The following is a 14931-nucleotide window of genomic DNA, read 5'->3' on the forward strand; positions in this document are numbered from 1 at the left end:
GGACTCAAACAGCAGCAGCAATCAAATGCTGAGGGCGGGGTCAAGCCGCGCTGTGTGTGTCTATATAGCACGGCTCCATAGACACACACAGCCCCACTTCCCCCCACTGCCTGGCCACCCTCGTCGCTCATGTTGCTGTCATTCGAAATAAGCAGCCCCTAAATCCATTTTTCTCTATAGTTCTGGCCAAACTCTACCCCCAATAGTGTAGACCCAAGGATTAAGTCTTAGCTTGTAGTCAACTGTGTATCCACTGAACCACCCAATGATAAAGTCTTAGCTTGTAGTCAACTGTGTATCCACTGAACCACCCAAGGATAAAGTCTTAGCTTGTAGTCAACTGTGTATCCACTGAACCACCCAAGAATTAAGTCTTAGCTTGTAGTCAACTGTGTATCCACTGAACCACCCAAGGATTTAGTCTTAGCTTGTAGTCAACTGTGTATCCACTGAACCACCCAAGGATTAAGTCGTAGCTTGTAGTCAACTTTGTATCCACTGAACCACCCAAGGATTAAGTCGTAGCTTGTAGTCAACTGTGTATCCACTGAACCACCCAAGGATTAAGTGTTAGCTTGTAGTCAACTTTGTATCCACTGAAACACCCAAGGATTAAGTCTTAGCTTGTAGTCAACTGTGTATCCACTGAACCACCCAATGATTAAGTCTTAGCTTGTAGTCAACTGTGTATCCACTGAACCACCCAAGGATTAAGTCGTAGCTTGTAGTCAACTGTGTATCCACTGAGCCCCCCAGGGATTAAGTCTTAGCTTGTAGTCAACTGTGTATCCACTGAACCACCCAAGGATTTAGTCTTAGCTTGTAGTTAACTGTGTATCCACTGAACCACCCAAGGATTATGTCTTAGCTTGTAGTCAACTGTGTATCCACTGAACCACCCAAGGATTAAGTCTTAGCTTGTAGTCAACTGTGTATCCACTGAAACACCCAAGGATTAAGTCTTAGCTTGTAGTCAACTGTGTATCCACTGAACCACCCAAGGATTAAGTCCTATTTCATAGCCAACTGTGTATCCACTGAGTCACCCAAGGATTAAATCCTACCTTGTAGCCAACTGTGTATCCACTGAGTCACCCAAGGATTAAAGAGGAAGTAAACCCTCTAAAACATTTATTTAAAAAAAAAACCTGCAAGGCAAAAGCATAATGAGCTTGTATGCATAGCATACTAGCTCATTGTGAATTACTTACCTGAAATCAAAGCCCCCGAAGCGACTCTCGTTCCTCTCCTACGCCGCCGACATGATACCCGAGTGACTTCCGGGTATCGTGGTTTCGGCACTGTGATTGGCCGGAGCCGCATGTGCGTAGGAGCTATCAGTGATGGAATGATCACCTTCACTAACGGCACGCACAGTGCGCCTGCGCCGTTGTCTACGGCATGCATGTGCCATAGACATCGGTGCAGCCTTTTCTGCACATATCTGCTAAACCGTGTAGGTTTAGAAAATATTTGTTGCACCTACAGGTAAGCCTTAATCTAGGCTTACCTGTAGGTTAAAGTGGTCTGTAAGGGTTTACAACCACTTTAAGTCTTAGCTTGCAGCCAACTGTGTATCCACTGAACAACCCAAGGATTAAGTCCTAGCTCAACTGTGTATCCACTAAACCACCCAAGGATTAAGTCTTAGCTCATAGCCTACTGTGCATCCACTGAACCACCCAAGGATTAAGTCCTAGCTCATAGACAACTGAATATCCACTGGACCACCCAAGGATTAAGTTCTAGCTCAACTGTGTATCCACTGAACCACCCAATGATTAAGTCCTAGCTCATAGCCAACTGTGTATCCACTGAACCACCCAAGGATTAAGTCCTAGCTCAAAGCCAACTGTGCATCCACTGAACCACCCAAGGATTAAGTCCTAGCTCAACTGTGTATCCACTGAACCACCCAAGGATCTTGCTCAACTGTGTATCCACTGAACCACCCAAGGATTAATTCTTAGCTCATAGCCAACTGTGCATCCACTGAACCACCCAAGGATTAAGTCCTAGCTCATAGACAACTGAATATCCACTGGACCACCCAATGATTAATGTAAGTCCTAGCTTGTGGCCAACTGTGCATCCACTGAACCATCCAAGAGTTAAGTCCTAGTTTGTACAACCATCATTATGTGGAACTGAATGAAATGGTTTGCTGGAATCCAGACAGGCTTTGTTCACAGCACCACCCTGACCCTAAACATTTGTTATATAGTTACAGAGGGGTCCTGGCCCATCTGGACTGCCAATTAGAAACACAGAGGTGTCCAGTCCCATGATAACATGGATTTTTGGATACAAATGTACAACTGCTTAAAATAAAAAAATAAAAAAATGTAACAGTGTCTTACCTTTGCCTGCAGCTTAAAATGAAAGATTTCTGAAAGCGGAATACATATCTTCATGACAAGTCCCTTCCAAAGTGTTCACTGTCCTGCGTTCATCATGCTTCCTGTGGTGATGTAATCTCTCCCCATCACTCTCAGTGGTCAGATGAGATAAACTTGAACATGACCAAAGCTGTGGGTAGGGATGTATGTTATTATCAAGACTAGAGAATTCAATTATTACATGAGTCCATTTGAGTCCCTGTTTTGTTTTCCCACATAGGGGTTGATTAACTAAAGGCAAATCTGTTCACTTTGCAAGGGAATTTGCCCCGGAGCGTAGCGAATGAGGTGAAGCTCTGCTGACTTCCATCGTCCAATCATGTGCAAGCAAAAATTGATTTTCTTCTAACCACTTCCATACCGGGCACTTACGCACCTTCCTGCCCAAGCCAATTTTCAGCTTTCAGCGCTGTCGCACTTTGAATGACAATTGCGCGGTCGTGCTACACTGTACCCAAATGACATTTTTATCATTTTGTTCCCACAAATAGAGCTTTCTTTTGGTGGTATTTGATCACCTCTGCGATTTTTATTTTTTGCGATTTTTATTTTTTGCCCAACAACTAAAAAAAGACCGACATTTTTGAAAACAATTATTTTTTTCTGTTAATTTTTTTGTAAAAAAGTAAGTTTTCTTCTTCAATTATGGGCACCGATATGGGCACCGATGAGGTGGCACTGATGGGCACCGATGAGGTGGCACTGATGGGCACCGATGAGGCGGCACTGATGGGCGCCGATGGGCACTGATAGGCGGCGCTGGTATGCTGCACTGATGGGCACTCATAGGCGGCACTGGGCACTCTTTGGCGGCACTGATGGGCACTCATGGGCGGCACTTATGGGTGGCACTGATGGGTACTTATGGGAGGCACAGATGGGCACTGATAGGTGGGCACTGGGCATAGATGGACACTAAGAGGTGGCACTGATGGACACTGAGGAGTGGCACTGATGGCATTGCTTGGCATCATTTCAGTCAGTGCCCATGTTGCCAGTCAGTGCCCATTTGTGGGCACTGATTGGCATCGATTGTGTTCAATGTTTTTTTATTGTTTTTTGTTTTTTTCTATTTTTGCTCTATTGAGCACCAGGGGGTACTCCCTGGTGGTCCAGTGTTGGCATCTGAGGGGGGGGCTGCGCTGATAAACAATCAGCGCGAACCCCCCCTGTCAGGAGAGCCGCCGATCAACGGCTCTTCCTGTTTACATCGTGATCAGCCGTGATTGGACACGTCTGATCACGTGGTAAAGAGCCTCCGCCGGAGACTGACACCCTGCATCACCGATCGGCGCGTGCTGGCATGTAATCCTGCAGGACGTCAATAGACGTCCAGTCAGTATTTTCACAACCACTTCCCAGACGTCAATTGACTATTAATTGGGCGGGAAGTGGTTAAGGTCCCCTGCACATGAAATAGATTATCTGCAAAGTAAAATTTCACCACATTCACAAAGCTCAGGGGCAAATTCCCTTCCAAAGTGCAACTTCCTATGCACAGTGAACAGCCTATTTACCTTTAGCCAATCAAACAAAGAGTACATGGGATTGATCTACTTATTTTACTTTGCAGATGATTGATGTAAATAAAGCTTTTTCACAAAAAAAAAAATGTACAATGGCCCCTACCAGTTCTTAAATGTTACCAAAAAAGCAAACAGCGTTAACATTTGTTGTTGTTGTTAAAGTGCTCAATTAGTTTCCGGTGAGTGCGCACTTTGGAGGGGAATGGAGGAGCACAGGTGTAACGTGGAAGAGTTGGCACATTGGTTTCAACCAAAAAAAAATAAAAAATTGAGTGGCACTTTAGATTTGGATGCTTTATGTGCACATTGGCCCAGATTGACAGAGAGCAAGGCGCACATAACGCCGCCGTAGAGCAAACACCGTACGCTACTCCAATGTAGCGCGGAGAGGCAAGCATTGCATTCAGCAAACCAGTGCTCCCAACGCTGGCGTAGGTTTCGAAGGCGCACGCCGGTGTAGGTGGAAGTGGGCGTGACCCCATGCAAATGATGGGCCGAGCGCCAGACAGGTACGTATCACGAACTGCGCATGCACCGTGACGTTGACGTATACACAGCACCCCCCTTGTTCCCACTCACAACCACGCAGGCACAACTGCCTAAGCTACGTCGGATCACCGCGTACGCCGTGAACATAACGTACGCCAAGCCAGAGGGTCCTTTACTGTAAGAGCGGCAAGGATGTGGGAATTCCACATCCTTGCCGATCTTACAGTAAAGGACCCTCTACGTAGTTTAAGGTTAAATCTCTTTTCTTCTAACGATCAATGCCCCCCACTGAGACCACCGCCTGTGGAAGGGAATTCCTTTTACAGGCGGTGGTCTCAGCGGGGGGGCATCGATCGTTTCAAAAAACTATTAGATAAGCACCTGAACGACCACAACATACCGGGATACACAACGTAATATGGACATATAATCACACACATAGGTTGGACTTGATGGACTTGTATCTTTTTTCAACCTCACCTGCTATGTAACATCATTTTCAGGAAGTCTAGAACTTCATATCTACGAATCTTTCGGAGAAACAGATTAACTGATTCTTGAGAAATGGGTAGTTCCTCTTTTAAAAGAGTGACCTTCAGAGCCGGTTCACACTTCCGCGGCACGACTTCGGGGGCGACTCTGCAAAACGACTTCTGTATAGAAGTCAATGCAGGTCGCCCCCCGAGCCGGCCCCCGAAGTCGTGCAAGAACCTTTTTCTAAGTCGGAGCGACGTGACGCCCTTTTTTTCCCCACAAATAGAGCTTTCTTTTGGTGGTATTTGATCACCTCTGCGGTTTTTATTTTTTGCGCTATAAACAAAAATAGAGCGACAATTTTGAAAAAAATGCAATATTTTTTATATTTTTTTATAAAAAATATCCCCCAAAAAAGATATAACTTTTTTTTCCCCTCAGTTTAGGCCGATACGTATTCTTCTACCTATTTTTGGTAAAAAAAAATCGCAATAAGCGTTTAACGATTGGTTTGCGCAAAATTTATAGCGTTTACAAAATCGGGGATAGTTTTATGGCATTTTTATTAATATTTTTTTTTACTGCTAATGGCGGCGATCATCAGGGTCTCCAGAGAGCCTCCTCCACTTACATTTGGATCCCCAGAGAGCCTCCCCTTACATCAGGGTCCCCAGATAGCCTCCCCTTACATCAGGGACCCCAGAGAGCCTCCCCTTACATCAGGGTCCCCAGAGAGCCTCCCCTTACATCAGGGTCCCCAGAGAGCCTCCCACTTGCATCAGGGTCCCCAGAGAGCCTCCACTTACATCAGGGTCCCCAGAGAGCCTCCACTTACATCAGGGTCCCCAGAGCGCCTCCTCCACTTACATTCGGATCCCCAGAGAGCCTCCCCTTACATCAGGGTCCCTAGAGAGCCTCCCCTTACATCAGGGTCCCCAGAGAGCCCCTACTTACATCAGGATCACCAGAGAGTCTCCCACTTGCATCAGGGTCCCCAGAGAGCCTCCACTTACATCAGGGACCCCAGAGCGCCTCCTCCACTTACATTTGGATCCCCAGAGAGCCTCCCCTTACATCAGGGTCCCTAGAGAGCCTCCCCTTACATTAGGGTCCCCAGAGAGCCCCTACTTACATCAGGGTCCCCAGAGAGTCTCCCACTTACATCAGGGTCCCCAGAGAGCCCCCCTTACATCAGGGTCCCCACTCCCCAGAGAGCTCGCCCACTTACATCAGGGTACCCAGAGAGTCACTCCTTACATCAGGGTCACCAGAGAGAGGGCAGGCAGTGAGAGATGATGTAATCTCTCTGCTGCCCGCAGCTGCACAGTTAGAGCAGAACAGCGGTGATGCAGGGTGGGTGGTGAGAAATGATGTCATCTCTCAGATCTCTCGCCTGCCTGGCTCTCTTGTGCTGCCTGCCCACTCTCTGGCGCTGCCCGCCGCCCTCGTGGCCCGGCTGCAGAGAGGCCACAGCCGCCTCTGAGAGACTTGGGGCTATGGGCCCCAGATTCGGGGGCAATAGCCCCAAAAGCCACCCCCTAGCGACGCCACTGCATCTAGAGTGTGCTTTTTGCGATCCCCCTGAATATCACTAAGGAATAGGCATGTGCATTTCGTTTCGTTCCGAATCGAAATTCGGACAAATTTTTCATTATTCGGACATTCGGATGCATACGAATTCCCGAATTGCAATATTAATGAATTTACCTAATCCGAACGAACGTTTTCGATTCCGAATCGAAAACCCGCGGACGAAATTCGATCGGAATTCGATTTTTTTTTTTTTTTTTTCGAATTCCGATCGAATTTTGTCCGCGGGTTTTCGATTTGGAATTCGAAAAAAAAAAATTTTTTAATTCCGATCGAATTTCGTCCGCGGGTTTTCGATTTGGAATTCAAATTTTTTTTTTTTTTTCTTTTTTTTTTCGAATTCCGATCGAATTTCGTCCGCGGGTTTTCGATTTGGAATTCCAATTTTTTTTTTTTTTTTTTTTTTGGAATTCAGATCGAATTTCGTCCGCGGGTTTTCGATTTGGAATTCCAATTTTTTTTTTTTATTTTAATTCCGATCGAATTTCGTCCGCGGGTTTTTGATTTGGAATTCTAAATTTTTATTTTTTTTTTCGAATTCCGATCGAATTTCGAAATTATATTCGAAAAGAGACTATTTGTTGTCGAATCCAGTCGAAATACTTCCGAATTCGACCGGATTTTTCTAAATTCGGTCGAAAACGAACAAGTTCCGAAAACGAATTTAACACATGTAACGAACCTAACTTAACTAAATTAATTAAATAACGAATTAAAACGAAACGAAACAAAATTTTCCCTTTTGCACATGCCTACTAAGGAAACACTAAAATGTATAAATACCCCTATTTTTACTTTTTTATTACTAGCCTACAGGAAGATTGGTGTATAAAGAAAGGGATTTTTTCCTTTTTTTTACGTTTTGCTTTAATCTCCACCTTCTAATTTTTTTTTTATGTTGTTCCGGATGTTTTTATGTTCATCTATAAACTGCAGTGGTTTTTGAAATTGGTAAACTGTGGAGTAATCAGCAAGATTGCAACAACTTCCTTCTCTTAACGGTGAACAACGTGAACACTTCTAAGGGAACATTACTGTCTGAGTGAGCAGGAGACGGAGACGTTTCATAGAAGCATCGGCCATGGACCTGATCACCGGAATACTGCTGGGACTTCTCCTAAAAGGTAATGGAATAGGATCAGGAGGGGGCAAAATCTGGCACAGCTCTGCATGGTAGCCAATCAGCTTCTAACTTCAGCTTTTTCAATTAACCACTTGCTTACCGGGCACTTAAACCCCCTTCCTGTCCAGACCCATTTCAGCTTTCAGCGCTCTCACTCTTTGAACGACAATTGCGCGGTCATGTAACACTGTACCCAAATGACATTTGTATCATTGTTTCCCCACAAATAGAGCTTTCTTTTGGTGGTATTGGATCGCCACTTGGTTTTTTATTTTTTGTTCAAAAAAAATAAAAACCCAAAAAATCCCAAAACAAAACGGTTTTATATTTTGTTATAAAATTTTGCAAACAGATATTTTTTTCTCCTTCATTGATGTACGCTAATGAGACTGCACTGATGGGTACTGATAAGGTGGCACTGATAAGGTGGCACTGATGTCCACTGATAAGGTGGCACTGATAGGTGGCAGTGATGGGCACTGATGAGAAGGCACTGGTGGGCACTAATGAGGCGGCACTGGTGGGCACTGAGAGGTTGCACGGATGGGTGGCACTGATGGGTACTGACAGGGCTGGACTAGGACAAAAATTTGGCCCTGGACTTCATCCAGACTGGCCCACTTTGACAGGTCTCTCCCATGGCGACCGGACAACTCCAGCACCCCCCCCCCACCCCCCTCTCCCCCTTCACTAGCCACTAGCCATTCTACTGTACTAGATACTGGTACTCTTATAGGCAGTACCAGTGGGGAAGCTAGACATTATTTCACCCGGGGCAAAGAATCAGTTTGGTGCCCCCCCCTATGGGACAAGATTAAGCAGAAGTGAGAAACTCCCAGGCCATAGCTGTTGAGTCAGCTGTCTGTCCCCTCCCCCCATGCTCCTCTGTCGTCCCCCCCCTGCTCCTCTGCTCCTCCCCCTGCTTCTTTTTTTCCCCCCAGGTGAGCACTGCGGGGAGGGAGATGCAGAGGAGCGGAGGGGGCAGCAGTCCGCTGTCACTGAGGCCGGCCCACTGAGCCATCGGCCCACCGGGAAACTCCCTGTAGTCCCAATGGCCAGTCCATCCCTGGGCACTGGTGGGCACTGAGAGGTTGCACGGATGGGTGGCACTGATGGGTACTGATAAGGTGGCACTGATGGGCAGTGATAAGGCAGCACTGATGGGCGGCACTGATGGGTAGCAGTAATGGGCATTGGTAAGGGACACTGATAGGCAGCAGTGCTAGATGGCACTGATTGGCACCACTGGTGGGCATTTATAGGTGGCACTCTTGGGCACTGATAGGTGGCACGGATGGGTGACACTGATGGGCACTGATAAGGTGGCACTGATGGCCACTGATAAGGTGCCACTGATAGGCAGCAGTGATGGGCACTGGTGGGCACTGAAAGGTGGTACTGGTGGGCACTGAGAGGTGGCACGGATGGGTGGCACTGATGGGTACTGATAAGGTGGCACTGATAAGGCAGCACTGGTGGACACTGGTGGGCACTGAGAGGAGGCACTGGTGGGCACTGAGAGGTTGCACGGATGGGTGGCACTGATGGGTACTGATAAGATGGCACTGATGGGCACTGATAAGGCAGCACTGATGGGCACTGATGAGGCGGCACTGGTGGGCACTGATGAGGCGGCACTGGTGGGCACTGAGAGGTTGCACGGATGGGTGGCAATGATTAGTACTGATAAGGTGGCACTGATGGGCAGTGATAAGGCAGCACTGATGGGCAGCACTGGTGGGCACTGATGGGTGGCAGTAATGGGCACTGGGAAGTGACACTGATAGGCAGCAGCGCTAGATGGCACTGATTGGCATCACTGATGGGCATTTATAGGTGGCACTCTTGGGCATTGATAGGTGGCACTCTTGGGCATCGATAATTGGCACAGATTGGCGGCACTGATATTCACTGGTGGGCACTGATTGATGGCACTGTGGGCACTGGCAGGTGGTTGGCACAGATGAGGCGGCTGTGCCTCTTCCCCTTCGGGACCGATGTCCCTTCAACAGAAGCCGGTGATCGGCTTTTTATTTCTCCTCACGCTATCAGCGTGAGGAGAAGAAAAAATTATTACCGAGCTTCTGTTTACATCACGTGATCAGCTGTCATTGGCTGACAGCTGATCGCGTGGTAAGGGGCCGGGATCAAGAGTCTCATTGACTCGGTAAACACAGAGCGCACCATGCGTGACCTGCAGGAGGGCACACGGGGAGCGCACCATGCGTGACCTGCAGGAGGGCACACTTGACCTGCAAGGGTGGACGTCTATTGACGGCCTCCCGGGAATGTAGGTCCGCGCTGTAGCGGTCATTCGGCTATGGCGTGGACGGTAAGAGGTTAAGCTTTGATAAAAAAAAAAATGGAAGCTGGTTGGTTTTTATGCACAGCTACATCTTTTACTCTCCAGTTTTAGTAAATCAACCCCATAAGGTGTTCCGACCAGGGGCGGACTGACAATTCATGGGGCCCCTGGGCAATAGAAGATTATGGGGCCCCTGGGCTTACAGATGGCCACCACGCCAGGAGGCAGTGCAGAGGCGGGGCAGCTAAAATCTCGGGATTTTCACATCAAAAGCATGTCGGTTTCGGACCTATCAGGGACAGATCTAAAAAAAACACAGATTTTTACATACTGTCCCTGGTTTTACTGAGCCTGGCAACCCTGATGGGGCCCCCTAGTGGCATGGGGCCCTCGGGCAGTGCCCGAGTGACTCAATGGTCAGTCCGCCCCTGGTTCCGACTTTTCCGAAATCTTGTCGTTGTTTTGTTACCTGCATGTTTTATGTTTTTCTTCTATTCCAGATGATATGTGGAGATCGGTAGAAGCGCAGACATTTGAATTGCCAAAAACCATGAAGACTTTGGAAGGTTCCTGTGTTGTCATCCCATGCAAGTTCACTATTGCTAAACCAAAGCCGGTCATCCAATGGCTCAAGTACAGCAAAAGCAATCGGGGAGAAATCTATAACAGCAAGAATTCGAGTTCGGTGCTCAAGTCATTTTTGGGTCGGGTATCTTTAGTGGGGGACCTGGCCAAAGGGAACTGCACCATCAGGATCAATAATGTGAGCTCCATGGATGGTGGCCTCTACTTTCCTCAGATCGACTCTGACCCACCAACATGGAAAGAAGAAAGCGACGAAAATGTTCCTCTTTATATTAACAGTAAGTGGAAAAGTCTAACCGGAGAAAAGATTTTCAATTACAAAGGAAATGTGCATCTGCTGTGTCATATTTATGGGGAGTTGTCATATGAGGAATACCGTATTTATCTGCCTATAGCGCGCACCGGCGTATAGCGCGCACCGGCATATAGCGCACACCCCTAATCTAGAAGGGAAATTCCTGAAAAAAAAAATGAATTACTTACAGTTTTGGTGTCTTGCCCCGCATCCATCGGCGGCCTTGTTCGGTCCGGCGTCCGTTTGCGGCCGTGCGCGGGGTCTGTCCAGGTGTCCGTCTGCGGCTTTGTCGCGGCGTCCGTCCAGGTGTCTGTCTGTGGCTTCCTCGCGGGGTTCGTCCAGGTGTCCGGTGTCCGTCTGCGGGGTCCATCCAGTCCTCCATCCGCATGTTGCCCGGGCCCCGGGTTGCGGCGGTGTTCGTTTTTGAATTAGGCGCCAAGCCGAGAGGAGCCGGATTTCCTGTTTGTTCGGCTCCTCCCGGCTTCTCTCGGCTCCTCTCGCATCGCTGCTGGCGTAGCCGAGCCTACCCGAGTGTGCAGTATACTCGGCTTGGCTCCGCTCTAGGCTGCGGCGCTCGGCGCCTAATTAAAAAAAAACACCGCTGCAACAATATCGGCGTATATTGCGCACCCATGATTTTCCCCTGATTTTAAGGGGAAAAAAGTGCGCGGTATACGCCGATAAATACGGTAAGTAGGGCTGCCATCCAATGAGTGTGCATCAAATAAACCACTAGACCTCCAGGAGATATACCCGCCCCCCCCCCCCCCTTTGTGACCAGGCCCTTTTTTGCGATACGGCACTGTGTTACTTTTACTGACAATTGTGCGGTCGTGCAACTACTGTTACCACCTTTCCATCAAACCAAACCCGAACAGTTTAGCAGCAATTTTTCTTTTTCTTTTTTTTAAGAATATAGGATTGTAAAAGACCTGGAGCACCCCAAGAAGAGTAGTATTGCAGCCCATGTAGAATCCTGTGATGAACAGTGGGTGTGGCCAAATTGTGTTAATAATGGGAGAAGTTTAAGGAACTTAGTTAAATCAAACAAGGTCAGTCTGTCCCCCAGTACAGCCCCCCCCCCCCCCAGGTCAGCCTGTCCCCCAATACAGTCCTTCCCCAGGTCAGTCTGTCCCTCAGTACACTCCTCCCCCCAGGTCAGTCTGTCCCCCAGTACATTCCTCCCCCCAGGTCAGTCTGTCCCCCAGTACAGTCACTCCCCCAGGTCAGTCTGTCCTCCAGTACAGTCGCCCCCCCAGGTCAGTCTGTCCCCCAGTACAGTCGTCGTCCCCCCAGTACAGTCCTCCCCCAGGTCAGTCTGTCCCCCAGTACAGCCCCCCCCAGGTCAGTCTGTTTCCAATACAGTCCTCCACCCAGGTCTGTCCGTCCCCCAGTACAGTCCTCACCCAGGTCAGTCTGTCCCCCAGTACAGTCCCCCCGGATCAGTCTGTCCCCCAGTACAGTCCTCCCCCCAGGTTAGTCTGCCCCCCAGTACAGCCCTCTCCCCAGTACAGTCCTCCCCCCAGGTCAGTCTGTCCCTCAGTACAGTCCTCCCCCCAGGTCAGTCTGTTCACCAGTACAGTCCTCCCCCCAGGTCAGTCTGTCCCCCAGTACAGTCCTCCCCCCAGGTCAGTCTGTTCCTTAGTACAGTCCTTTCCCAGATCAGTCTGTTCCCCAGTACAGTCCTTCCCCCAGATCAATCTGTCCCCCGGTACAGTCCCCCCAGGTCAGTCTGTCCCCCAGTACAAAAATATTGGTGAATGGGTGCGCTGATTAATCAATAATAATACATAATCAAATATAAATTAGTGTACATAATCAAATATAAATTAATATACAGAATATATGAATGCTATAACACCTATTACTAGTAAGTGATCTAGTAAAAAAGTCCAAAATAATTATAATGCAGATATCTGTTGTGCTCAAAAGTGAATAGTGCCAAAACATAAAGAAAGTCCAAAGTAGGCATAAGTGGTTGGATATAATAATCTCTTGAATAGTCCTCAGTTGAAGAAAAACATGCTTGCAATCAGGCTATAGATCCACCTTCACCATAATGTTGGCTTACACCCAAAGTGAATAAGTAAATTGGCTCCTTACCAGATGAAAATGCCCCCTATTTTGGTATCAAAAAGGAGGACATTTAAAGCTTGTCACAGGATCACCTGTAGTGGCAAATACGTCCTGGCAGCAGTGACAGTTGCAATCATTGGAAATCCAATATGAGCATGAAAAATAATAAGATGTGGCCAAACATAGTGTAACTTTGTTTAATAAATGTTAAAATAATAGACAGAGGGAGCCAAGTGGCTGCTTACTTTAAGAGGTGCCTCAAACCCGGCACTGAGGCTCAGTAGCATAGGGTCAGATAGCAGGATCCTGGGCGCTTAGATGCTCAGCTCGTGTCCCGAGCGTGCGTTCCACGTCTGCGATGAACGGAGCCTGCAGAGCAGGATACAGGAAGTGACAGGTACGATTGCGTGGTTGGGTGCCGCCCCGACGTAGGTTTCGTGGTTAACGTCCTCAGGAGGCGTGCCCAACCACGCTAAATAGGTTTATTTATTTGTCCGTCAATCACTATGGGCGGGGAGTGACTAATACCAGCCTCAGTAGCGGATTGGATGCTACAATAACACGTTTGACGGCAGTACCGTCACGCCCCTTACATTAAACAAGGTTCATTCAATACAGTACAATCATCGTGATGGCTGTGTTTGTAGCTAAGCCAGCATCAAACTAAAAAGTACCAAACTATTGCTAGGTTTAGAGAAAAGAAAATGATGATAATCAGAGAACCTAAAATGTTAAAACCATCCAGACGAACTTTAAATAGGTGGTAGTGCCCAGGTTGACCCCTTGGGGGAAGATAGTTGTATTTAACACACTTTATAATAACCTGGATTACCAATTCTCACTAGTTGTAAAAGTAATAATCGGCTAATAGTAATATTACTATAGTCTATTAAGACGATATATATAAAAATTATTATTAAAATTGATACAAATTTTTTTTTAAAATAAATAAATGTAAAATAAACACATTTTGCTCAATACCTTATATCAATAATTGGTGAGGAAACAATTCAGGTCTAGTTCAATGTTGAGTCCATGCGGATGCATCGTCCCCAGACGATGGATCCACATGGTCTCGTTCTGTGAAATAGCCTGCGTCATGTTGGTCCCCCTCCAATGGCTGGTTATCCTATCTATACCAACAAAAGATAGCTTGCTGGGATCTTTATTATGGTGTTGTTCGAAGTACCGTGACACGCTATGGTTGGGAAAGCCATTTTTAATATTTGCTACGTGTTCATTAATTCTTACTCTCAATTTTCTGGTGGTACGACCCACATATTGTAAAGAGCATGGGCACTCGAGCAAGTAGGTAACATGATGGGAGTCACAAGTTATAAGAGGTTTCACCGTATATTCTTTTTGTGTTATGTTAGATTTGAATTTGGTGATTTTTCTGCTTATTCTAGTAGTGCTCTTACATGATTTGCACCTAGTGCAGTGGTGGAAACCTGATCCATCGAGAAAGGTTGGAGGTCGAGGTGGAGGGTCCGGTACATTGGGAGCAATCATGTTCCTCAATCCTGGAGCTCTCCTATACACAAATTTGGGTTTAGGGGGTAAAATTGCGGCCAAGTCATTATCTTTAAGCAGGATGGGCCAATGTTTCTTAAAGATTTTTTCAATGCTTTGATATTGGCGATGGAAACCTGAAAAGAAAGCTTTTTTACTAGATCACTTACTAGTAATAGGTGTTATAGCATTCATATATTCTGTATATTAATTTATATTTGATTATGTACACTAATTTATATTTGATTATGTATTATTATTGATTAATCAGCGCACCCATTCACCAATATTTTTGCACTGTATAATCACTTGATTATTCTTGGGTAGCAGCGATTTTATTCATTTTTATTTTTATATTTAAAAATAATTTATTTTGGCGCGAGATACCATAAATACACTGTCCCCCAGTACAGTCACTCCCCCCCAGGTCAGTCTGTCCCCCAGTACAGTCCCCCAGTACAGTCCCCCCCAGGTCAGTCTGTCCCCCAGTACAGTCCCCCAGTACAGTCCCCCCCAGATCAGTCTGTCCCCCAGTACAGTCCTCCCCCCCAGATCAG

General features: G+C 47.0%; 1 protein-coding gene across 1 annotated transcript in view; it reads left to right on the forward strand.

The window, feature by feature from the left end:
• Positions 1 to 7361: 7361 nt before the first annotated feature.
• LOC120916339 (B-cell receptor CD22-like) overlaps positions 7362 to 14931 on the forward strand; it is a 30663-nt gene continuing 23093 nt past the window's right edge. The window contains exons 1-2 of the mRNA XM_040327249.1: positions 7362 to 7602; positions 10407 to 10769. Coding sequence (XP_040183183.1) covers positions 7560 to 7602; positions 10407 to 10769 — 406 coding nt within the window. The 5' untranslated portion in view covers positions 7362 to 7559. The remainder of the gene's footprint in view (positions 7603 to 10406; positions 10770 to 14931) is intronic.

Source organism: Rana temporaria, chromosome 10 (genome assembly GCF_905171775.1).
Source record: "Rana temporaria chromosome 10, aRanTem1.1, whole genome shotgun sequence".
Classification (NCBI taxonomy): domain Eukaryota; kingdom Metazoa; phylum Chordata; class Amphibia; order Anura; family Ranidae; genus Rana; species Rana temporaria.